This window comes from Carcharhinus amblyrhynchos, chromosome 15, assembly GCF_965287045.1.
Source record: "Carcharhinus amblyrhynchos chromosome 15, sCarAmb.v2.hapA, whole genome shotgun sequence".
Lineage (NCBI taxonomy): Eukaryota > Metazoa > Chordata > Chondrichthyes > Carcharhiniformes > Carcharhinidae > Carcharhinus > Carcharhinus amblyrhynchos.
In genome coordinates this window covers 53,796,872-53,820,284 of record NC_137338.1, presented here as the reverse complement: position 1 = coordinate 53,820,284, position 23,413 = coordinate 53,796,872, and the positions used below count along the sequence as shown (strand labels likewise).

General features: G+C 41.2%; 1 protein-coding gene across 1 annotated transcript in view; it reads left to right on the top strand.

The window, feature by feature from the left end:
- LOC145353303 (cilia- and flagella-associated protein 47-like) overlaps window positions 1-23,413 on the top strand; it is a 495,401-nt gene that overhangs the window by 284,039 nt on the left and 187,949 nt on the right. The window contains exons 49-53 of the mRNA XM_080203935.1: window positions 4,637-4,810; window positions 7,385-7,496; window positions 13,705-13,774; window positions 14,216-14,301; window positions 17,770-17,864. Coding sequence (XP_080060061.1) covers window positions 4,637-4,810; window positions 7,385-7,496; window positions 13,705-13,774; window positions 14,216-14,301; window positions 17,770-17,864 — 537 coding nt within the window. The remainder of the gene's footprint in view (window positions 1-4,636; window positions 4,811-7,384; window positions 7,497-13,704; window positions 13,775-14,215; window positions 14,302-17,769; window positions 17,865-23,413) is intronic.

The following is a 23,413-nucleotide window of genomic DNA, read 5'->3' as shown; positions in this document are numbered from 1 at the left end:
TTGGAAAAAGAAACCTGGACATCACAAAGTTCAGGACTGTTTTTTATGGGTTTATCATTGCACTACTTTGGCAAACAATGAGAAGAGTGTGGCAACCATACATTGCTACTCCCAATTAATGTAATGCAGATGATCTTCATATTGCATGATGATAGAACCTTATATGTGTGGAAGAGTGAGTATGCAACCTTTGCAATTATCATGGTAGCCCCTAATTTCAATTATATTGGCGAACAGGCAGCACAAAATCTATTCTCATTAAGCACTCGCAATTAGGAGAGCTTTCCCATGTATATCCTTAACCCTGATTATAACCTGGGCCAGGGTCAAAGCAGGTTGCAAACCATCCTGACTTTGGCAAGATGAGACAGCTGAGATTTTATCTCCCTGGTCTCAAGTGTCCAAAATCGATGGGTAGCAGCAGCTGGCTGGGGCTGAAATTCAATATTTGCAAGATTTGATTTGATTTATTATTGTCACATGTATTAGTATACAGTAAAGAGTATTGTTTCTTGTGCGCTATACAGACAAAGCATACGTTCATAGAGAAGGAAACGAGAGAATGCAGAATGTAGTGTTACAGTCATAGCTGGGGTGCAGAGAAAGATCAACTTAATGCGAGGTAGGTCCATTCAAATGTCTGATGGCAGCAGGGAAGAAGCTATTCTTGAGGCAGTTGGTACATGACCTCAGAATTTTGTATCTTTTCCCGACAGAAGAAGGTGGAAGAGAGAATGTCCAGGGTGGTTGGGGTCCTTAATTATGCTGGCTGCTTTGACGAAGCAGCGGGAAGTGCAGAATCAATGGATGCGAGGCTGGTTTACGTGATGGATTGGGCTACATTCATGACGTTTTGTAGTGCCTTGTGGTTTGGGCAGAGCAGGAGTCATACCAACACAACCAGAAAGAATGCTTTCTATCATGCATCTGTAAAAGTTGGTGAGAAGTTGTAGCTGATATGCCAAATTTCCTTAGTCTTCTGATAAAGTAGAGGCTTTGATGGGCTTTCTTAACTTTAGTGTCAGCATGGGGTACCTGGACAGGTTGTTGGTGATCTGGACACCTAAAAACTTGAAGCTTTCGACCATTTCTACTTAATCCCCATTGATGTAGACAGGGGCATGTTCTCCACTACTCTTTCTGAAGTTGATGACAATCTCCTTCGTTTTGTTGACATTGAGGGAGAGATTATTGTTGTTGCGCCAGTTCACCAGATTCTTTATCTCATTTCTGTAGTCTGTCTCGTCATTGTTTGAGATCATCAGCAAACAAGAAAATCAAGTTGGAGGAGAATTTGGCCACACAGTAAGTGGGTACTCAGTAAGTGAGTGGTTGGATGTGGCTGCAAGAGGATTCCACTTTTGGAAAAGGGGGTTTGGATGGGAAATGAGTGGGAAGATTGAAATGCCTTCCTTTTGGAGCTAAAGGAACACAAAGAAATTAAAACTGTTTCTCAGTTGGCTTGATGAGAAAGCCTGGGGTTCTGGTTAAAATGAAATAATGCTTTGGCACCACTAACATCGTCAGAGCCTAATCTATCTATTTGAAGAAGGATCCTGCGGTTTCTGGCAAATGTCTCCGTTGTCTACCCAGCAGGTCTACCCATCAAGCCAACCAAGAAATAGAATTCCCCTCCAACTCGATTTTCTTGTTTGCTGGTGATCTCAAACAATGATGAGACAGAGTACAGAAATGAGATGAAGAATCTGGTGAACTGGTGCAACGACAATAATCTCTCCCTCAGCAGACCTCAATGCAAATACTGTCGAGAAGGTAAACTAGAAATGTAAGAACAGAAGGAGGCCAATCAGTCCTTCAAGCCTGTTCAATGAGATTATTGTTGATCTGTAACTGTAATCCATTTACACTTTTGTTCTAGTGGGGCAGGCTGGGGAAGAATTTCAAGTTAACAATTTCATGCTTACCTGGCCTAGATCTGATTATAGTTTTATAGCAGTAACTTTAATTGATACACAACAACGTGATTGGTTCTTAACTGCCCTCTGAAATACCCTAGCAAGCTCCTCAAATTGTAAAGAAGGCAGGACATCACCACCTTATCGAGGACAATTTGAGATGAGCAAAAAGTTGTCGCTTTACCACTGATGCCACAGCCTGTGAATTAATACTAAAATAATTATGATGATGTGCTTTCATTCTGGATTTCTTGAATCTCTGAATCAACGACGCAATGGTGCTAAATTAAATGTTAAAATGTATTGCTAATGCCTCAGAGACAACGTCATTACCGTCTGGTAAAACTTAAGCATTTTTCACATCCTCAAATTCCAAAGTGATTCACCGTCAATTAGTTGCTTTTTGATTTCTTGTTCTCGATAATTTATTGGCAAATTTGTTTGAAGGCTTTGTAAGTCCTAGCAAGGCGAACAGTTATTCTATTTTAGATAAGGGATACGGGATGACTGTTGACCAGGAGAACTCTGTCTGATTAAAGATTGAACCTGAGCTTGTATTTTTATGTATAACTCAGCTATTCACTGGTTGAACCATCAGGGGATCTTATTCATTAAATATGAAGTATTTCTGGCCATTTATTTACAGTTTGTGCTTGAGTCTATTGTGTTGTGATAGCAGTGTAATGCATACTGAGTATGTGAAACACTATCCATTTTGTACCAATAGATATGCGATGCAATTTTCCCAAAATTGCAGAGTGCTGAATCAGGCAAGAAAGGTTGTGTGAAACTCATTGTCTTCACATACACCTTTTGTCACCTGATGTAACAGCACTCTGTGCATTTTCGATGTTCTGGCAAGGATCACACAGCTGGCCTAAACATGTCGGCAAAACTGGGATTCTGAGATTGGGGTCCTCTTTGGAAAGGGTGCCTCAATCTCAATCGTAAATTTAAGGCCCCATCCCCCCCAAAGGGGTCCTGACCTCCCCTCATCAGAAATTTGGACACCTTGCTGAACAGCAGGGCAACCCTCCCCACCACAAAGCCAACATCGGGGCAACCCCTCCAGCCCATCGCAACCATTGGTGCTCCTCCCACCCTCCCCTCACAGACACTGGGGTTCCCCCCTCTCCCTACCCTCCCCAACCACACATAAGAGGAACCACCCCCAATGGAGAACTGTAACCCCGCCCCCCCCACCCCCACCCCAACCAGACCCCTTTTAATACTGCCCCATTGGTGCTGTCATAGTGCCAGGTGGCAATGCCCAGCTTTGTCCTTAAACCACAGGGCCTACGGCACCTCCACACTCCCAGCATGCTCATCATGACTGGTTTTCGCTTTTGAAAGCCAATCGTGATTCATGCCAGCATGACGTCATGCCATCAGGAGGATGGGGAGGGGGGAGAGGGAAGGATGCATCATGGGTGGACACTACAGCATCAAGCTCAGTAATTACGTGTAAATGTATTCAAACATATGGAAATCAGGTTCACTCCCAGGATATCAAACTGAGATGTTGCCGACACAAACCCACTTCTGGCTGTCACACGAATTGATGGTCATCATGGGATTCGTGTCCCCCGACTAATAGGGCTGCTAGGTTGTGACTATGATTTATAAAATTTCAGACTTCAGGCCAACATGATGTCAAGGTCATTTGTCTGTTTTTGGTTCACTGATTCTAGGCACAGGGTCCTTAAAGGAAAAGAGAGGAACTGTTGGCCAGGATTTCTACTTTTGACAATGCCTAGAAATTCCTGCATGTGTGTGGGTATCAAGTGAAGGCAGGTTCGGCCCTCTCCATGGTTGAACAGCCTAGCAAAGCTTTTCATTGGGATTGAAGCATGATTAATGTCCTCTTTGATAAATGGTCACCATTTAGCTAAAAAAAACCTCAAGCCCCAAAAGGAGGTCAGAAAAGGAAGACATGTGGCAAGAATAGTTCAGTTCTGGTTGTAACCAGGAAGACATTCAAACTTCTGAGAAAGTTCAACAGAGCCACAAGATCAATCCCTAGTTTTAGAGGACTGATTTGCATAGACAAGTTGAAAACATTTGAGCATTCTCTCTGAAATGAGGTGACCACAGACAATTTTAGACAATATATAAAATTTGCAAGTGGTATTGAAAACATTAATGCAGAATGCTACTTCAAACTAAATCATGGCAGAATGCCACATTTTAAAGATGTCAAAGTTAAGCTGAAGGACTGAATCCAGGAAATGATTTTTTTTTTACACAGACTGATAAACTCATAGACTTCCTTATGGGTTGAGGCAGCTAAAACCTCAGTATCTTTTAAGAAACAGTTAGACGTGGTTATGAACCAACTGTTAGTTCTTGCTGGCTGGATAAGGAAATGAGGCCACGATGATCTTTCTCATTAGTTAGAAAAGTCGTCACCAGCTGATAATTAGTCCTTCTATTTTGTTATTCTTGGCATACTCCCAGTTCATTATGAATCATATTTACACCCTTCATGTTATTTGCAGTATGTAATGATAATTAAACTATGCTGAATTGCCTATATCAAAATTTTATTAATGTTGCCTCAACAATTTTAATTGAACTAAGAGATAACCGACACATTCCAGAATATTCATTTGCTCATGGGACTTGTAAGGCATTAAAAAGGAGTGGCTTTTTGTCAGTGTTGGAGATATCTTCTATTTTTAACACCAGTGTTTTCTCTTGAACTTCCTTCTCATTCACAGGGTAAACTTGTCCTGGTGAATGAAACAGATGGTACGGAGCGTATCATCAGCCTCAAAGGGATTGGCAAAAGGCCTGTGGCTGTGGATCATGTCATGATAGACTGTCAAGTAAGACAGATCACAAAGCAGGTCCTAATGGTTCCTAATTATACTCAAACCAGGTTAACGTGTAAGGTAAGAGAGTTCAGACTTTATAATATGAGCTTGATTTCCTTGCCAAAATGAACTAATATAAATTGTGCTGTAATAAAATATGTTTTGGTTACATTCATTACATTTCAAATCAAAGCTATGGAACCATTTTAAGTCTGCCCCTTCAGTGTAAATGAATTGAGGAATCAAGTAGGCCTGTTTCCTGTTCTGTTTTAGCCAATCTACCAATTTGATATCACTGGCTTGGTTGATAGATGAGGCTTGCGATTGTCTCTGGCAGAGCCACATCAATAAGTCCAAGATCTATAACAGACTCTGTGGAATTTCAATCAACTCCCTGTGTCAAGTGCTGCCTATGGCTGTCCTAGCAGGTAAACAGATCAGGAGATCCATTGTGATCCGCAGAGTTTAATTTAAGCTAAGTGCTCTGTTGGACCTGACAAAGAGAATCTAGCCTCTGCTAACCTGCTCACCCCCATTTCCCAGCTGCAAACCAATGTTACTCCCAGTGTTGCCCTCCTAATGCCAGTAAATACTCTCTGGGCCTTTCAGTTTGCATCTTTTTCTACTGGAAGTGGCTGAGCAGCTGATGGAATGTTCACATGTTGTAACTACTGAATTCAACTGAGTTGAAACCAAAGTCCTACACCCGCTTTTGATTCCCCACCAGGAGTTAAAATCAGCCTTGTATATTCCCATATTATGTTGTTTTTTAAGTTAATTTAGTGAACAAACTGTTTCGCAAATGAATCCAGTGTCTTAATAGCTCAATTAATTAGGATTTTTTTTATTTGTATGGCCCACAATTTCATGTCCACTTTGGTCAAACTAAGGGAAGCATTACATGATTATAATTGGATTGGCATTTCACAGAATTTCAATGCTGGTAACATTTAAAATATAAAATTTTAATAGGCATCCCCACTTATGATTTTGCTATCATTCACACTCTGGTTCTTGCATGTTTGCAATCATCCTCATCTGGAAGAGTGGAAGAAGTAGCTGTGGACTTCTGTGTGACCTCAAATCAATGTAACATAATTCAAGTTAGTGTTCCTCAGACTAATAAAATAAAAGGCACATAAACTAATTTTACTTCAAGTCATGGGGGTAACTCTCCCCAAAAAATTCTTAAGTTTGAATCCGTAAGAACTGGAATAAAACACGCTGGTTCTTTCAGCAGAGTTTCAAAATAAATCTCTCACATTCTGTGCACTGCAGAGTGCACTAGCGTGAATTGAAAATCTGTGGACAGACCCTATTCCTATTGGAGAGGCCTTTTTCTACTGGAAAGGGCCCCCTTTTACTCCAGTAGGGGTGGCTACCAGCTCCCTGCAAATAGGGAGCTATAGGAAACCCTGCTGGAATGAACCACTTCTGACGGGGTGTGGAGCGCTGGCGGGCCCGGAGACTTCAGAACTGGGCCTGCTAATGGGATTTAAAATATATTCAAATCTTCACTTACATAAATTATTTAGCTCTCTGCCGATTTCTGACGCACAGCTAACAGCGCCGGAAATCTGGTGCCCAGAGACTTGTGGAAGATGTGGCACCTAGCGGGAAGCCCACAAAATGGCCTCTGCTAGAGTCTCCTAGCCTTCTGCTACAAAAGTAGTGAAGCGGGCTGGAAAAAGCCCCCCCATAATTTTTATTAACTGTCATTGTTAAATGGCAAGTAACTCTTATGGGAAGAAAGGTTTCCCAGACAGGGATGTGTGGAGGCACCAGCAGAGAGTGGGATCAGTGGAGCTGCAAGATGTGTTATCCTTGGGCCTGCTTGCTGGGACAGTCATGTATGGGGCTTGGCACCCAGAAGCATTCAGTCTGTTACCACTTTTACAGGTGTCTAATGCTGGCATCCAAAGCAGCTGCATGATTCAAGAGTTGGGGTGGAATTCTCCCTGTTAGAGACTAAATGCGGGTGACGGGAACGTGGAGTGTTTCCCATTGCAGAAGCTGGCAGGAAAACAAGCCCAATCTTTCGATCCTGACCTTATTAATTGTGCGCCCAGGTGTTTTACACTTTATTCAGTGGTGTAAGAGGCCTGGTTGGCATGTCATGTCCCAGTGCCATTATTGAAAATGTGCCCATCGTCACTGACCCATTACTGAAGAAAGAAGTGGACCTCCTGAAAATGAAGATGGAACTCTAAGAAAGATTTCTGGCTGGAAGATAGATCCCCTCTAGGGCATTGAATCCAGAAGGTCCACCTGTGGATGTCCCTGCAGTTAATTTTTAAATCTTTTTTATCATAGCAGAGAGTATGAATGGACTCCAGTTCCATTGAAATGTGGTCTGGGCCTCAAATGGCATGTTTCTGGTGCACTGATAATTTTTTGATTTGTCAATGTGCAGATAAGCTGAGGTGTCAAAGGTCTGATATTTACTGGATTAATGAATCCCACTTTACATTATTCATACATAAACACTCAAAATGTTCCAGATTTCAAGTAATCCATGGGAGCTAAAAGCACAACTTGACAATTGATTCATTTTATTCAAATACTTTATTTAAAAGTGTCACAACTTGGCAAATTAATGTTCATCTGAAATGTTTTGTTAAAATGTATAAAACCAAACATTTATGTTTCCAGGTTGTATCAGACTTACTAATAGTGAGCGGAGAACCGTGCATTACCTTAAAAGCTGGACAAACTGCTCCATATTTACTTAATATTTTGCCATGGAAAAGAGGAAAGTTTACAGGTAAGACCACCAATTGAATAAATGTATAGCATTGAATAATTTAGTTAACTTCATGTTAGCAAATGAATGATGTAATGAGGGAATGTGATGCACTGGAACTTTTAGAAAAAGTTTGACATGGGGGAATCTCATAGAGACTTATAAAATTCTAATAGGACTAGACAAGGGTAGATGCAGGGAGGATGTTCCCAATGGTGGGGGAGTCCAGAACCAGAGGCCACAGTCTGAGGATTTGGGATCGACCATTTAGGACAGAGATGAGGAGGCATTCTTCACCCAATGGAATTCATTACCGCAGGAAGTAGTTGATGCCAAAACATTGAATGTATTCAGGAGGCGGCTCGATATAGCATTAGGGGTGAATGGGATCAAAGGTTATGGAGAGAAAGCAGGATTAAGCTATTGAATTGGATGATCAGCCATGGTCGTAATGAATGACAGGGCAAGCTTGAAGAGTTGAAAGGCTTCCTTTTTCTCCTACCTTCTATGTTTCTGTAATGTCATGTCAGGTATTTGTGAAGATGAAAGTAGGTGATCTTATAGGTAACTTCGTAGTTTGATATAGGGATGATTGAAAGGCAGATAGTGGGGAGTGATCCTCAGATTGAAAATATGTACAGGGTAGATAATGGAATACAATATGGATTTTCCCTCTTGTCCAAAAAAACTGTTCCTGACCACTCATTTCTTTCTGTCTCTTAGCAAATTTTGTATCCATTTAATTATTGCCCCTTTTATCTTGCAACTTTCAATTTTGCAAATACATCTATTATGTTATACTTTATCAAACGTCTTGTGAAAGCCCATGTACACAACCACTGTTTGTAAAAAAATTGGAGGTGGCACAGCAGTTAGCACTGCTGCCTCTCAGCACCAGGGACCCGGGTTCAGTTCACAGCTCAGGTCACTGTCTGTGCGTTGTCTGCATGTTCTCACCCTGTCTGCATGGATTTCCTTCAGGTGCTCTGGTTTCCTGCCACAGTCCGAAACACATGCTGGTTAGGTGCATTTGCCACATTAAATTCTCCTTCAATGCGTCTGAACAGGTGTTGGAGTGTGGCAACTAGGGAATTTTCACAGTAACTTAATTGCAGTGTTATTGTAAGCTTACTTGTGACACTAATGAATAAACTTTAAAATTTACTGCACAACTATATAAACAACCTTGCTGAGCTGAATCCAGTAGTGGGATTGTTACTAAGCCAAGCATTCATAATATGCTTCCATTGAACAACTGTGTCAACAAAACCTCCTGAGCTGGATATATTAAAGTATTGAAGAAGCTCGACCTGTTGTAGATGCTTTGAAACAGCCAAAGAAATGGGAGAGCTGATCTTCAATAGTGGTATGCGTGAATTTCCAAAAGACGTTTGATAAGGTCTGCACAAAATGTTAGTGCAGAAGATAAGAGATGGTATTCACAATGATATATTAACATGGATAGAGGATTGGCAAATGGGCAGAAAGCAGTGAATAGGGATAAGTGAGGCAGCAGGCTGCGTCCAGTAGAGTATCACAAGGATCAGTGCTAGGGCCTCAGCTATTTACAATCCTTATTAATGATAGCGACAGAGAGTAATGCACCCAAATATTCTGACAGTACTGAATGGGAATGCAATCTGCATCAAGGACACAAAGAGGTTGCAAAGAAATTTAGACAGGTTAAGTGACTTGGCAACAATGCAGCAGGTGAAATAGCATGTGGAGAAGTGTAAGGCTATTCACTTTATTTGTAAGAGTAGAGAAACAGAATGTTTCTCAAATAGTGCATTAGTTATAAATGTTGATGTAGTAGAAATGACCTGATGTACTTGTACAAGGAACACAAAAAGTTAACATGCAAGTACAAGCAATTAGGAAATCAAATGCCATTATGACTGTTACTGCAAGGGCTTTGGAATACAAGAATCCAGAAGCCTTGCTCCAATTGTACAGGGCTGTGGTGAGATCATACCTAGAATGCTACGCACAGTTTGTGTCTCCAATTTTAAGAAAGGATATTCTTGTATTGGAAGTGGTACAGTGAAGGTCCACCAGGTTGGTCTTTGAAATCATGTTCTACGATGACAGGCTGAACAAATTGCAACTATATTCTCTGGAGTATAGAAGAGTGGGAAGTGATACAATTGAAACATTCAGGATTATGAAGCATTGGCAGATCGATTCTGATTTCCCATTGCTGGTATTCTAGAACAGAAAATCTCCAGACTGAATTGGGTGTAGATGAGAATAACCGGAAATGAAACAAACAATGACAATCCAGTATGAAATTACCAATGATATAATTACAATACAGGGCTTCAGAGTGGAAGAAGACAGTTAAAAAATCATGCGCAATGTTTGTCGACATTTCCAATATACGCCGCTGGCAGCTGAGTTTTCCTGCTACCTCTTACTCTTCCTGAAATTTATTTTTATGTTGATTGGGATACCAATACGCGTTAATTGTTGACAGCATTTTGGTGGGGGGAAGTGCTTGCAGTATGAAGCTTATCCCCATAAAACCTACATTTGAAATAAACTAATTGGGAGTCCATTCACTCTTTTGGAATTATTTGTCAGCACAAAGTTTTGTCCCTCAATGGAGGAGACGTGTTCAATAATGTTTTTGATGACCTTATTCCAGCCAGTTTCTGAACTAGCCTCCGAGTTAATCTTTCTATAATGTTTCCCCCTTCCCCAGCCCTGAACTTGCATCTTTCTCTAATTCCTCTCTTGTCTCTCGCTTGCCCTTGCTGAACTCATCTTGTTGACGAGATCCACTATTCTCACTGAACTGCTAATCAACCATTGCTTCCATGTTAGCCAATTATTGTAAATGGTTCTCTCTTTCTTGATGTTGTCTCTCTTTAAATCAACTATCATTACTTCTTTTTCAAATAAATTCCATGTTTGCATCCCTCCAATCAGATTTCCGCCCCTGTCCAAATATCAGAACGACTCTTATCAAAGTAACAATTGATAACCTGTGTATCTCTGACTTAGGGAAACTTTTCTTCTTTGTCCCTGACCTTTCAGCAGCCTTTGAGACGGTTGACCACACCACCCTCCTCGAATATCTCTCTACTGTCATCCAGCTGGATGGTCCTGTTCTCATCTCGTCATGTTCTCATCTATCAAAGCATAACCGAAGAATCATTTGCAATGGCTTATCTTCCTTCTCCTGCATTGTTAGCTCTGCCATTTCCCAAGAATCCATTTTTACCACTCCTTAACCACCACCACCACCCATCCTCCCATTTCTCATCTACAAGCTGCTCCATGCAACTCGTAGGAAGGCACAGTATTGGCTTTCACATTACAGTGGAGACATCAGGACTACTTCATGGTCACTTCTTGATTCCTCTAATTCCTTGTTGCTAACTTATCAGACTGCTTATCTGACATCCAGGACTGGATAAGCAACAGTTTCTTCCATTTAATTATTGGAAAGATCAAAGCATTAAAATCATAAGACTTACCAGCAGAATTAGGCCACTTGGCCCATTGAGTCTGCTCTGCCATTCAATCATGGCTGATTTTTTCTCACCCCCATTCTCTTGCCTTTTCCCCATAACCCCGATACCCTTATTAATCAATAACCTATCTATCTCTGTCTTAAATACACTCAATGACTTGGTCTTCACAGCTTCTGCAGCAAAAGAGTTCCACAGATTCACCACTCTCTGGCTGAAGAAATTCCTCCTCATCTCTGTTTTAGAGGATCGTCCCTTTAGTCTGAGGTTGTGCTCTCTGTTTCTTGTTTTTCCTACTAGTGGAAACATCTTTTCCACATCCACTCTATTCAGACCTCCCAGAATCCTGTAAGTTTCAGTAAGATCCCCCCTCATCCTTCTAAACTCCAACGAGTACAGACCCAGAGTCCTCAGCCATTTCTCATACGACAAGCTCTTCATTCAAGAATCATTCTTGTGAACCTCCTCAGGACCCTTTCCAAGGTCAGCACATCCTTCCATAGATATGGGACCAAAACTGCTCACAATACTCCAATTAGGGTCTGACCAGAGCTTAATACAGCTTCAGAAGTACATCCCTGTTCATGTATCCTATCTCTCAACATGAATGCTAACATTGCATTTGCCTTCCTAACTGCCGACTGAACCTGCACGTTAACCTTAAGAGAATCTTGAACAAGGACTCTCAAGTCTCTTTGTCCTTCTGATTTCCTTAGCATTTCCTCATTTAGAAAATATTCTATGCTGCCATTCCTCCTTCCAAAGTGCACAACCTCACACTTTTCCATATTGTATTCCATCTGCCACTTTTTTGCCCACTCTCCTAACCTGTCCAAGTTCTTTTGCAGCCACCTTGCTTCCTCAATACTACATGTCCCTCTACATATCTTTGTATCATCTGCAATGTTTTGGTCCAAATTCAGTTTTCTAGCTATGATTCCATCCCCCTTCTTTCCAACAGTCTGAAATTAAGCAAACCTGTTCACCAATTTGATGTCCAGAGGTGAGCTTTTGAGCTTTTTGTTTTAATTTGTGCATTTTCATATTCATAAGATCACCTATTTCATTCCTGTAACATTGCCTAACTTCACTCCTGTCTCAGCTCATCTGCTGCTGAAAGCTTCATCCATGTAATCATTACCTTTCGACTTGAATATTCCAGTGGCTCCTGCCTGGTATCATACGTCTACCCTCTGTAAAGTTGGCGTCATCCAAAACTCAGCTGCCTTTGTATTAACTCCCAAGTTAACAGCAAGCCCTGTTCCCCTATCACACCCTTATGCTCACTGACTTATATTGGCAACATCTTGACTTTAAAATTATGACCATTGTTTATAGATCTCTCCAAGGCTTTGCCCTTCCTATCGGCGTAACCCCTGCACCCCACAACAATATGAGATAACTGCCTTTGTGCATTCCCATTCCCAGTTGATAATTGTTGCACTACTGGTGGCTGTGCCTTCAGTTGTTCATTGACAAGGCTCTGGAATACTATTCCTGTAGTTCTCTGCCTCAGAACACCCCTCAAAACCTACCTCTTTGATAAAAATTTCATGCCCAGTTTCTCGCCTTCCACAACCTTACTGGAACTGACGTCTGGCACATTCAGCCTCCCAACCATTTTTGATGACAGCCTGAATAAATTATTTAAATTTATGTTAATGCTCACTTCCAAGTGATTAGTATGGCAGAGATTCTCTCTCTGGCAAGGGGCATGTATGAGGCACTGGGGCCTATGGGGGCATGGGACCCATGGAGGAGCAGCCCATAGAGTGTGGAGGGTGACCCTGCTACAACTCTGTATTCAAGCAAGATAGTTTATATACACTGACTGTAAAATTCATTATAGACAGTAGTAACTTAAATGATGTAAGTAATGTTACACTGAACCAATTAATCTTTTCAGGTTAGGTGGGGAGGGGTGCCCAGTTGCCCTTTGATAGGGTGAGAAGGGGAGCAATCAGTCTGGGCAGCGGTGGGGGGGTGATATTTCAGGGCCGGGGACATTCAAACTCAGCCACGGGGCCCCAGGAAATCAGTGGGGAAGTGGCAGAGAGTGGGTTTGTTGAGGCCAGCTACAGCAGCCGAGAGCTGACAGATGTCTCTGACCTGTCAGCTTACTGCTAGTTGCCATTGTGCATGTGCAATCAAAGATCTGCACATGCGCAATGGCGCCCTCTGCTGCAGCATCTTTCCTAGAAAGTATTGCATAGTCTAGTCCACTTTTCCCTTCTCTAAGTACATAAGATATACAATTTGGACTCGCCCAAATAACAGACCTGAAACTCTCCCATTTTCACAGTAACTCGGCACTTTTTTGCATAATTTTTATGCGAATTATGTGAATTTTTCACATAAAATTGCCTCCAATGTTTCCTTATGTGATTTGGTTTTATAATGGCCCTGGGAAATGCCTTGGGATGTCTCAGTACATTAAAGGTGCTATATAAGTAATCGTTCCTAGTTTTGTTTTGAAGTAGGAACTCAGCAATTTTCCTGCTTCTTGATCTGGAACTCATCAATGAAAAGCACTTCAAAGTTTCAGTACTGGGTCTGGTAATCTTCTCTCAGAGGAATATTCCCCTTTAATGATATATCAGTGCAAAAAATCAATTTAACTGGATTAATATCGCTAGAGTTTAAGAGTTGGCTTAAAATGAAGACTGAGAGCAACAACAGTATATAATGCAAATCATTCACCCCATTGAAAATGTGCTACTTTTAAAAACACATCTGTTACCTATTTATTTCAGGAGTAATCTCATTTGTGGTTGAAGATGAAACACAGGAACAGCAGCAGCTCCCCAACTGCACACAGGAACAGCAGCAGCTCCCCAACTGCACACAGGAACAGCAGCAGCTCCCCATCTGCACACAGGAACAGCAGCAGCTCCCCAACTGCACACAGGAACAGCAGCAGCTCCCCATCTGCACACAGGGACAGCAGCAGCTCCCCAACTGCACACAGGGACAGCAGCAGCTCCCCAATGGCACACAGGAACAGCAGCAGCTCCCCAACTGCACACAGGGACAGCAGCAGCTCCCCAACTGCACACAGGAACAGCAGCAGCTCCCCATCTGCACACAGGGACAGCAGCAGCTCCCCAATGGCACACAGGAACAGCAGCAACTTCCCAACGGCACACAGGAACAGCAGCAACTTCCCAACGGCACACAGGAACATCAGCAGCTGCATGACTACATTCAGGAACATCAGCAGCTGCCCGACTACACACAGGAACAGCAGCAGCTGCCTGACTACAGTAGCTCAGTGGGAAAGTTGGATAGTGAACAATCAGTAACAAATGACACATCAACACCACACGAAGCAATCAGAGATACAGATTCTGGTATTTTCTTTTAACATGACTAATAATCTTAAGCCACAACTTACTTTTTATTTGAAAAATTCCACATGTTGTATCACAGTTCATCATTTATAGGCTATTATGGTTGTTTAAAATGGTGTGGACTGTGGCACTGTTCAGAAATGCATTAAATGCTTTATTTAATTCTTCCTGTGGGCAAATCAAGTCCTTTGAGTGCAAAAAACTACCTGCACAAAGCTACCTTTGAGTGGTTTAGACTCTGACTGAAATACTGCCGTGTTAGAAAGGATATGTTATCACAGACATCCGAGCTCTGTATCGATTGCTTACTTTCACGTCAGTCAGGACTCCAAATGCAATACCATGTTAATGCAATATGCTTGGATTGGAAATACTTAAACTGTCAGCTGAGTAAAAATGGTTCTTTAAAGTTAGTAGACCAAGTTAACATTGATAATTAAAGAGAACTTTTGATTTTTTTGGGAGCATATTACACTGAAACTTGCCCTATGGAATGTTCATTCTTACTAAGTTCATTAGTTCTCAGTGGGTAGAATTAGACAGAACCTATTTAAATCAGGCTTTTGTTTGATGTATTTAAGAGGTGAGTGGGAAATGTGGAGAAGCACAATGAAATGTGATACTCGGCTGTACAGACTTGGTTCACTATGGTGAGAAATATTAACGTGACTACTGGCTTGGGTTTCTCTGAAATATGGAGAGCAAAACATTAGCCAGTGTTTCTAATTAATATGTAGTGAACTATTCTGGTACATGTGTCAGAATGAGGATGCCAAATAAGTAAGCCCATTAGTCCATAACTTTGAAATAAGTATACAATTTTGGGCACCGCACCTTAGGATATATTCACCTTGAAAGGAGTGCAGTGCCAATTCGCAGAATGTTATCAGATCTCCAAGTGTTATATGATAAGGAGAAATTACACAGTCTTGCATTCCTTGGAATGTTGAAGGTTTAATAGCATGCTTTACCATTGCTGAATGCATTGAAGGTGCTGTTGTGACATCAGTAAACCTTCAAGAACAGACTTCCCAAATGGCTTATAGAATTTACTACATATGATTGATAGGCTGGAGGCCTTATAAATTGGAAGCCAATTTTTCAGAGCTGAAGCCAATGAAAGCAAGTGTACCGGTATGTGAGAGAGACGGTGGGTGGAGGAGAAAGATCCAGGTATTGGGATGTGTGGTGGTGTATGGTAGTTGGGGGAGTCAGTTGTTGGTTAGGCTGGGGGAGAGAAGAGAGAACATTGTGAGGCAATATGGTTTAATGACCAGAAGGAAAAAACAGTTTGGACCAGAATTCTTATTTCCCCATTTTACTGTTTTTGTTCCCCTTCTTGTTGGGTAGACTGTAGGGTCTGAAGAGAACATTCTTGCTCTTTCTGTCCCAAAATAGTGCAATTCCCCTGCTATGTGTGGTTGAAGCAGAATGAATCTTGAAATGTAGCCTCGTTTAAATCACAATGCCATTTCCTGTGACTGGGTTGTTTGACTGGCTCTTGTCATGCCTCCATTAAAATTACAAGTGTTGGGTTCAAATCAGGGTAGTTCACTGTTTCAGATTATACAACCTCAATGAGGTTCGCCACTTGGCTGTGACCTAGGCATCAAATCTGGGCACCACAAAGGCACACCCAGCTTGGTAGACTACAAAGTCCTCATCATTAACATCTGGCAACTGGTAGCAAGGCTGGTTTCACAGACCAGTCAAACAAAACCTGGCGTAATCATATGAAGAGAATAGTATCAGTCCATGTCTCATATTCCTCCATCACCATCACTGGTCGTACTCTGCCCCACTCCTCAAACAAGAGTTAAGAGATCCCATGATTAACAGATGTATATCTCACCATTTGCAGCAGCAAATGCTGGGGGTTGATTACCGACTGTTGGGAAACAAGTCCATGACTATGCCTTCCTATACGATGGCAAAACTCTGAATGCCAAAGAGGGGCTGATACATTCACATCCATATTCAACTAGAAGTGCTGATTTTTTTTCTGAATCTCATCCTGTGGGACCCACCATCACTTATGCCACTTTTTAGTCAATTCCCTTCATTCCATGTGACGTCAAGAAATAGCTAAAAGTGCTGGGAACAGCAAAGGCTACAGACCCAGACATGTGCTACAGACCTAGACATGCTCTTGGGTACAACACTGGCATTCACCTGACAAATGGAAAATTGCTCAAATGTATACTGTCCACAAAAAAGGACAAATCTAACAGAATCCTCGCCATACGTATTACATTAATTAAATGGTCCCCTATCATCTTTTCAAGGACAGTTAGGGATGGCCAATAAAACAGTGGCTTTGCCATGATACCTATATCCCAAGAAAGAATTAAAAGAATTGTGGACCACTTAAGTATAAGTTGTCAATGCAGCACTCTGTAAAAGATTGGCAGTGATATGGCTCCAACAATGAGAAAGGTTTATGAAGCTATAATAACTATTTGCACGCTAAGGATCTGAGAGAAGATATGCACAGGTTTACTCTTCTCCCTGGCTCCAACTGAGACCCTCCCAGTCCCAGGCCTTGCATCCTCACTCCCGATATACTCAGGTTCCCCACCTCCACTCCATTGGGTCTTAACTGATCACATGGCCCACTCTGGATTGCCCCTTCAAGGAGCTACATTACCACACAGATGTTTATTATAATTACTCATAATTAGAATACAATGAGAGAAAAAGTCCTAATTACAGTGTAAAATAAATAAATGCGCCTCTTATGGGATAACTACATGTTCAGCAATAGCCCATACTTTAAAAAAGATATTGAATAACAGATGTACAACAGCCCTCTGTTTTAAAATTAAGAATATTGTGCATGGAATTTTAACATCATCTGCCTTACCCTTTTTAAGTAACATTTTACTCTGCACTCCTCCTTGTTTCAATCACCATCTTTCTGCAGCCATCAAAACATGGATTGGAACATCTCCACTATAATAAATATTTTCGGCTACTATTAGTATTTATATCATGCATAAATATGCATAGACTGAAACTATATTATGACAATAACTTGTTAATTTTGAGCATCTAAAACTATGATGTCCTACACATAATATTTGGGACGTTTTGTGGTGCAGTGGGTAGCATCCCTGCATCTGATCTGGAATCTTCAGTTTTGAGTTCCAATCCAGGATCTGGTGGCCATGGAAGTTGCGATCATAAGGCAGTCAAAGAGGTTGATTACCAACCTGGAACTTCTTCTAACACATGTCAATGACAGCCGGTAGGAATGGGAAAGATTTCTGGTCAGCCATGTGACCAGACCATAAGGTGCACGTAGAAGTGTATTGCTTCCACAGGAGCTCAGACTCCCTGAGTGAACTGTAACACACCACTGCATGTCATATTATGGTAATTGCTTCAAAATCACTAAGGATAAATGGTATAGATGGAATGAAAACATTAATTGTGAACCTATGTGTTTTTATTCTTTGACAGCCACAGAGAAGAAAAAAGTGTACAGAGTTTGGTTTTACCTGGAGATTAATGCCTTTCCAGCTCCACCCGAACAAAGTCTCTGTGTGACCTGTGCTGTGCAGGTAAGAGAAATACAAGAAAATCAGTTGAAACTATATATGGAAAGAAATGTGATCTGAGTGTTAGCATTAGTTCCAATAAAAATAAAGTTTAGTTAATGGCAACGAGAATAGTCAATACCCTGAAGTTATGCAAAGATAGTGATCACATTGGGTGTGTGGTGGGCAGGATGATAAGGGCTGGAACTTCCTGCCATTCACACCAGCGGGATCTTCCAGTCCCGACAGCTGCATTTAATAAGAAACTCTGTTGACCAAAAGCTAGTGGCTTGTGCTACCAAATAAACCTGTTGGACTTCAGCCTGGTGTTGCGAGACTTCTTATTGTGCTTACCCCAGTCCAATGCTGCATCATAACAACAGAACCAGATGATCCCACTGCTGGCCAATGGCAGATCACCTCCACTGCTGCAAAACGTATGATGGGCTGTAGGGAAAAGCCTGCCCCTTAAGAAATCATATGACAATGCTCAAATATTTATTGCTGCCACTGAAACACTGCAATGAGATTATGGCCTCGAAATCATTCTTGGATGTCTTTTAAACTTATCTTCTAAGCATGATATATATAAGCATTGTTGCAAGATTGTTTTATTTCTTTTGCGGTGCTATTTTTGGTCTGTGTTTTTGTTGAGTACAGGAACCCGATACGCGGAATCGGCACTATAGTAAATTTATCATATGATTACTTGCAGTTTATTATCACAAAATTTATACAGTTGTATATTGTGACAGTTGCATCAGATTACCAATTTGTGATAATCGGATATAGTTGTACAGTGGTTATGGTATTGACATTAGCAACCCAGAGATTAAGACTGAATATTAACCCAAAAAGGTGATACATTTGGATCAGGTGAGGTGGCGGGGGGGTGGTTAAATATGAGAAAATTGTTTCCCGACCTTGATCTAGTAACTTTCAGCTTTAACTGAGGTTTAAAAGTCATAGAATCATAGAATCTTACAGGGCAGAAGGAGGCCATTCAACCCATCAAATCTGCACAGCCCACCTAAGCCCCATGATCACATGCGTTTACCCTAGCTAGTCCCCCTGACACTAAGGGGCAATTTAATATGGCCAATCCACCTAATCTGCACATGTTTGGACTGTGGGAGGAAACAGGAACACCCAAGGAAACCCCTGCAGGCATGGGGAGAACATACAAACTCCACGCAGACAGTGACCCAAGCCGAGAATCGAACCTGGGTTCTTGGCACAGTGAGGCAGCAGTGCTAATCATGTGCCATCGTGCCACCCGTCATCATGCAAGTTTTCAGCTTTAACAGGACAGCACGGCAGCACAGTAGTTAGTACTGCTGCATCACAGCACCAGGGACCCAGGTTCGATTCCTGGCTTGGGCCACTGCCTATGTTGAGTTTGCACTTTCTTCCTGTGTCTGCGTGGGTTTCCTTCAGGTAGTCCGCTTTCTTCCCACATTCTGAAAGATGTGCTGGTTAGGTGTATTTGACCCGAATAGGTGCCGGAGTGTGGCAACTCGGGGAATTTCACACTAACTGCATTGCAGCGTTAATGTGAGCCTTACTTGTGTCTAATAAACAAACTTTAACTTTAACAGTTCTGGGCAGGCTTTCTGGAGCATTGTTTGCTTCCAAAACTGTCCTGTCGAGTGTTGAAAAGTTTGAAGAGCAGACAGAGAGGCACCCTCCAACATATTTTCTTGTCAGAAAAGAAATGTGGCTCATGCGGCTGATTTCTTTTTGTGTCCTTTCTTTCTGGGTTCAACCTTTCCAAATGCAAATACAATTATTGCTCCATCTTGAAGTAACAGTAGCATTGGGATATAAAAAGGACATTAAAAAAATAGAATGAGCTGTTTGATGAGAGCTTAGCTTTAATCATGGTGTGACAGATCGGAGGAGGAAGCTGTTTGTGATCTGCTTAATTTGGTGTAGTGAAATGCTAGATCCACAAAACCTGACAGACTTCCGTGAACATTTTTAAAATCTAAATGCGTTTGCTTCTTTTGACTCTTTTTATTCTGCCCAGCATCCCTGGAAAAGTGGAATGGAAAGTTCTCCTACGGGGTACATTCTTTAGAGACTCAACAGTCCAACCCTTCAGGTCAACATGTTGCACCGAAATACACCCAAAATCAGTGTCTGAAAATTGAGGAGCATTGTGATGTTGACCAGCCTTTTTCAAAGTTACCCACTCATAATCAAATAGCCAATTATGATCTCCCATTGATGGAAAGCCTCTCTTGCTCTAATGCTGTAACAGTATAATGAGGCCAGAATGAGGAATGCCTCCATGACCACCCAATGCCATGCCACTGATTACTATCTTTTCTTCAGCTGCATTGTTTGAACACTTTGAAAGTTTAACTATTTCCGTGAATTGTTTATTCAAAATCCAACACTGTCCATTTCAGTGAATTAGGATGTTTTAATTCATGTCTATTGATTTCTCACTATTTCCATTCTCTGGAGTTGAATTGTTATCTTTGGTTATTTGATTTGATTTATTATTGTCACATGTATTAAAAGTATTGTTGCTTGCGTGCGGTACAGACAAAGCATACAGTTCATAGAGAAGGAAATGAGAGAGTGCAGAATGTACTGCTACAGTCATAGCCAGGGTGCAGAGAAAGATCAACTTAATGCAAGGTAAGTCCATTCAAAAGTCTGACAGCAGCAGGGAAGAAACTGTTCTTGAGTCGGTTGATACGTGGCCTCAGACTTTTGTATCCTTTTGCCAAAGGAAGAAAGTGGAAGAGAGAATGTCCAGGGTGCGTGGCGTCCTTAATTATGTTGGCTGCTTTGCCAAGGCAGCAAGAAGTGTAGACAGATCAATGGATGGGAGACTAGTTTGCGTGATGGATTGGGCTACATTCATGACCTTTTGTAGTTCCTTGTGATCTTGGGCAGAGCAGCAGCTATACCAAGTTGTGATATAACCAGAAAGAATGCTTTCTAAGGTGCATTGTATAAGTTGGTGAGAGTCGTAGCTGACATGCCAAATTTCCTTAGTCTTCTCAGAGAGTCGAGGCATTGGTGGGCTTTCTTAACTATAGCGTCAGCATGGGGGAACCAGGACAGGTTGTTGGTGATCTGAATGCCTAAAAACTTGAAGGTCTCGACCCTTTCTACTTCATCCCCGTTGACGTAAGTTGATGACAATCTTCTTTGTTGACATTGAGGGAGAGGTTATCGTTGCCGTGCCAATTCATCAGATTCCCTATCTCATTCCTGTACTCTGTCTCGTCATTTGAGATCCGACCCACTATGGTGGTGTTGTCAGCAAACTTGAAAATCAAATTGGAGAGGAATTTGGCCACACAGTCATAGGTAAATAAGGAGTATAGTAGAGGGCTGAGAACACAGCCTTGTGGGGCAGCTATGTTGAGGATGATCGTGGAGGAGATGTTGTTGCCTATCCTTACTGATTGTGGTCTGTGATTTAGGAGGTGCCGAGCCCAGGTCATGGAGTTTGGAGATGAGTTTTGTGGGAATAATAATGTTGAAGGCTGAACTGTAGTCAATAAATAGGAGTCTGACACAGGTGTCCTTGTTATGTATGTGTTCCAGGGTTGAGTGCAGGGCCAGGAAAATGGTGTCTGCTGTGGACTTGTTGTGGTGGTAGGCGAACTGTAGCGGATCCAGGTAGTCTGGGAGGCTGGAATTGATTTGTGCCATGACTAGCCTTTCAAAGCTCTTCATAATGATAGATGTTAGAGCCACTGGCCGATAATCATTAAGGTACGCTGCTTGGTTTTTCTTAGATACTGGGATGATGGTCATCTTCTTGAAGCAGATAGGGATCTCAGATTGTTATAAGACAAGTTATTAACCTCTCTGAGAGACGTAAAGTGAGCATTATTATAAGCAGGCGCAGGTTTATCTGTTTATGTTGATAGAAAAAGACTCTTTAACATTCACCCTGTGAAAAACAGAAATACATTTCTCTTTGTTTTCACTAAAATAAATAAAAAGAACAAAACTAATGTCTCAGTATCCAAAAGCAGAAAATCCATTTCTGCCTAAACTCCTGTTTCAGAAAAGTGGAAAGGAATGCAGTCTAAGGTGAGATTGTTAGGTTAGTGCCTATTGAGGACAATTTTTTATTTTCAATACATTTCCACAGTAAGATGCTTAAACTAATTTAATGGAAGGACTTTACAACAAAGGTGGAGATCTTGCTTTGGACAAATCATGAACTTTTACTTGCTTTGTTGAATAGTTTATCAAGCAGTACCTGAAGCACCAGGCAAAGAAACATTAGATAACCTGCTCAAATTGCACTCTTGTAAACTCATTCTTTAGACATCAGTGGTAAACTAGTCAGCCAATTATCATTGAAAATCAATTGTTGATGATCTTAAAATGGAAGGGACTCCTGTGAACCTATTAATAGACTCTGTATTTGTAAGGAGTGCTCATAGAGAAATTATTAATGAATTACTTTCTGTTGTTGAAGCTGCTTCAGTGGTTTTTCAATGTTATAATGCCATTGGAGCATTCAACCTCAGATGTCCTTTTGCTTTTAATCAAACATTTGATCAGTGTAATGACCATTTTGGCATAGTAGGAGTTCAAGTAAATGATCTGTCTATAAACAATTAAAAGATATTTTGTTTCAAAATGGAAATCAACTACTCAAATTTACTTTGAGGCTCCTCAATTAATTACACTTCTTCCAAGGTTTTATTTTTTTTGTTACATAAATGTGCAAATAAACTGGAAATGTGGAATTGGTAGAAAACACCCATGCAGCCCAATGTCCGTATGGAGAAACAGTCATAAATTTTTACAAACAGGCTCATAAGAGACTTGAGATTATGAATAGATAAACACAGATATGATAGTGAGAAAGAGGGGACAAAGTATGGAAAAACAAAGTTTGTGTGAAATATTTCATGGAATGTGTTTTTACAAAGGTTAGTGTCATAAATGTCAGTGTATAAAAAGTGTTTTCTCAAAAAGCTTACTTTTTTGATTTTTCACATTTATGATTTAGACAATTTAGTTACATGATATCAAATTTATTTTTATTGTTCTTATTATCTCTCTTTTCATTGCCTCAAGCAAGGTACATACCATTTCCGGATGAAAATACTGTCTGTGCAACTGACTTTCAGATCTGCACGAATGAAAATCTATCCATCCTTGGGAGTTAGGGAATTGGCGAGCATTTCTTTCTACCTGCCTTTCGAGATATTCCTGCCCCCCATTTCGGTGCCTTCTTAAAAACTTGCTTTCCCATTGCGGGTCTCATCATTTAGGGAACTCGTATGATGAATATGCATCTTGTCTCATTTCATTGTCAAACGTTTCTTATTTCTTAAGAGTTTATCACATTTGAATACTATTGACTCAGGGTGGCATCCTCCATTCTAGGGTGACTAAGTCTGGTGACAGGAGTGGAAGCTGGAGTCACTTGGCTGGAGAGTGGAACAGATGAACACTTGAGGTCTCGTACTGTTCAACTCAGTAATTATGTATTCTTGAGGAGCATATTGAAATTTGTGGCAGAACGTTTAATGAACTGACATGTTCTGCCATTACTTTATAGGCTCCAATGTCCAGGAGCC